At 36.1% G+C, this 3527-nt stretch overlaps 1 protein-coding gene across 1 annotated transcript; it reads right to left on the bottom strand.

Annotated features, from left to right (window-relative positions):
- Positions 1-1976: 1976 nt before the first annotated feature.
- LOC109215896 lies at positions 1977-2745 on the bottom strand. The gene is made up of 3 exons (XM_019380017.1): positions 2686-2745; positions 2539-2643; positions 1977-2408 (listed from the first exon to the last, which is right to left on the bottom strand). Exons 1-3 carry the CDS (start codon positions 2743-2745, stop codon positions 1977-1979), a joined length of 597 nt encoding a protein of 198 aa, XP_019235562.1.
- Between the last annotated feature and the right edge of the window lie 782 nt (positions 2746-3527).

Here is a 3527-nt window from a genome sequence, read left to right on the forward strand (position 1 = left end):
TCCATATTTGCCAGTTTTTGATTCGGGGGCATCAGGATCGGCGCCCAAGCTCATTTTTGATATCAAGCATCCTTTCACGATCGAAATTGATGATTTTGATCCATTGTCGCCATTGGCTAAAGAGTTTTGCGCGTTTGTTGATAATGGGATGGATACGAGGCGAAGGTATCTTCACTTTCTTTAATCTTTTTATAATACTTGTCAATGAATGTAGTTCTGATTACTTTTTATTTTTTGTGATTTGAAGTGCCAAAAATATATATCCCGATGAAGTAAATAATCTTGCGGAAGCTTTTACTTTTGGCTCGTGTAATGTGGCCCACGAAGGATTGGTTCCACTCACTTGCATATTGTGGTCGACCTTTCATTGACACGGTATTTAATAAATTTCTGTTCTAATGCCTTTTTTTATTTGTTGCATATCTTTATTGTTTGAGACCCCCATAGTGTACACATAGCTTTGTATAATCACAGTATAAGATTGTATAACCTTGTATAAATATGTATACCTCTGTATAATAGTGTATAAATTTCTATATTTAAAAAATCTGGTAGTGATGGTTGTTCTGTTTTATTTCTTGTCTCAGCACTTGGATGTCCTCTTTTATTATTTGAGGAAGAGGGGAAAATATGGGCCGAGTGTTTCCATGCGGTTTACTACAACTGACTTTGCCTTTGGTAACAAAATCAACTCCCTGTATAAAGATTTCAAAGTGAATCAAGATCCTTCAGTGATTCCTGAAGGGCATGAGATAGAAGAGTACATTAGAGGATATTATTGTGATGCAAATATCCCGTGGCACACTATTGACCACTTCTTATTCCCTATCTATGTGAAGCACGGAAGAGCAAAATTGGGCCATTGGGTTTTGGGGGTGTTTACGTTCATAGATAGGTGCATCCACATCTATGACTCTAACCGTGGAGCTATTAATGATAGACTTGCTTTGGATGCTGCTTTGCCTTATACAGTTCTGATACCTTACTTCTTGAAGAGTTCTGATTTTTATGTCGAGAAGAAGGGAAGTGATTGGAACAGTGGTGCATATACCGATAAATCCCATTCTGATGCTTTGCAGATTAATTTGGTTAATAATGTTCCCCAACAGATCAAATGGTAGGTTAATCTCAATTGTTTTACTATTTTACTATTAGTGTACCTATTTGAATCTGATTTGTTTCTTTTTAATTACAGTGATTGTGGTGCTTTTGTTGCTGGCTTTGCTGAGTATTTCATCCTTGGTAAGGAAATTCGAAAAGATAATTTTGACATTGAGACACTTCGCACCAGGTGGGGATCTCTGTTGTGGGATTATGGAAGGAAAAAACAACAGTCCGGTGCAATTAGTGGTGATTCAAATCACAGGGAGACTTTTCAGGAAGAGAAAGAGGGGGCAACCGAGAAAGTAGTTCTGTTTTTTCCATTTTACTATAGTTTTTCTATGTATCAGGAGTTGTTGCCTAGTTTTGTCTAAGTATTATTCTGCTACTTATGAGATAACCTTAAAGGATATTATAGATGTTTTTATTTTTGTGTAATTTGTGGTAGTCATTACACATTGTTGCTGTGAATGAATTACATTTTAATAAATATTTCAGTTGCTTTTGTCCTTTAACAAAGTATGTATTTTCATTATGGTTGCAGTTTTGTTAATGTAGCAGGGTTTATACATATATATACAATAATATACATAGTTATACTAATTTATACAAACTTATACTCTCATTTATACATCTTTATACATATAATACCATTGATTGTTAGCAGTTCTACTTTGTATTTCTATAATCTATCAATATATTTAGTACCATTAAAAACAGCAAGACACTATTATTGGATAATCAAAACATGTATAATGAAACATGTCAATTGCTTGTGAAACTTAACTACTCAACATTTGTAACTCTATTGTTTGTGAAACTTAACTACTCAACATGACAACAAATGTAATAGGAAGTGTTATGTTTCCAACTATTTATTTTGGTCGATTCCTACATGTGTTTCTATTGTGACCACCTTGTCCACACACAGAACATGAAAACGCCCTCTTAGACTCTTTTTCTGAAGCAGGTTTGAGTCTTTCCTTTCTTGGCCTTCCTGCATTCCTTCTCCCTTTAGGTGGTAGGACCACATCTTCCATCACCTCTGTTGGGATTACCCATAAACTCTCATCTGGGCTCGGATTCACTGGAAATTCATAAGTTCTAAGGAGTTTATCCTTCTTGTAGTAAAAAGAGCAATACTGGCCAGGTTTCAGCTGCTGGTTCTTCAAAACCGCCCAAGCATGCAGACATGGAAGTTCATCCATTTGAAATTTTCCGCAACTGCATGTCCCCTCTTCAAGGCACACTATGTCTCGCCTTACCCCTTCAAACACAGTATATAACTGCTCCGTAGCAGGCCTCACCTGCAAAAGTTTTTTTAAAAAAAAAAAGTTAAAGAACATTATACATTATTATACAGAGTTATACATCCTTATACAAGCAGTAAAATGCAAGTCAGCAGTGCCAAGCATCATTATATTTGATTCATTTTACCGTCATTTGCTCCGATGCAATCAGATTTTCCCGAAGGAGTTTGTCGTACTTTTCGCCAAGCTCTGTAGATGTCTCCATTGCACTTTTTCTGTTTTTGTTGTTCCACTGTTGTAGCAAATTTGTCATGTACTCTAGCAATCACATTACTGGTAACTCTCTAGCATCCTTGTTTGCTGCATTAATTGACTCTGCAATATTGGAAGTCATTACCATCGACCTTTTCACTTTGGAATATGCCCTAGACCACCTTTCGTAGCCAATTTCGAACAAGTAGGGCTGCACTCTCGGATCAATTTTGCACATATCTATCATATGGTACTCAAACTTCTCTATCGTGTAAGCTCTAGCCAAAAGAAGATATCCTTCAATTGTTTGTGATGTTTCTTGAATGTGCGCTTTACATTCTGCCACAAGTGAAACATGCAAATACAATGTGGTACTTCTGGGTACACAGCTTTTGTAGCATTGAAGATGCTTTCATTTCTATCTGAAACTATACATATCCCTTCCCTAACTCCAAAAGTACCCTTTATCTGGACAAAGAACCACTCCTAAGATTTTGTTATTCTCTGAATCTACAATTGCATATGCAAGTGGAAGGATTTTTCCTGTTTATACAAAATAGATATTAGGATTCAGACAATTATACAAACCTTATACACAGTTATACACAATTATACAATTTTATACCAACTGCAAATTTTATAAGAACAGTAGCTGTGAAATCCTATACACTTTTATACATGAAACTACAACATTATACAAACTGCAGAAACAAGGTAGATGCAGTCAACTCACCAGCTCCATCCTGTGTGCAAGCAGTCAATATGGTACCCTTGTATGATGCTTTAAGGAAACTTCCGTCAACAACCACTATCAGTTTGCAATGCTCCCAGCCCTTGATAGATGCATATAGCGAAACATATGCATAAAGAAAGCATCCATCTTCTGATTTGTGCAACTTTGTAACCGTTCCTAGATTTGTTTGC

The sequence above is a fragment of the Nicotiana attenuata genome, unplaced genomic scaffold, assembly GCF_001879085.1.
Source record: "Nicotiana attenuata strain UT unplaced genomic scaffold, NIATTr2, whole genome shotgun sequence".
Lineage (NCBI taxonomy): Eukaryota > Viridiplantae > Streptophyta > Magnoliopsida > Solanales > Solanaceae > Nicotiana > Nicotiana attenuata.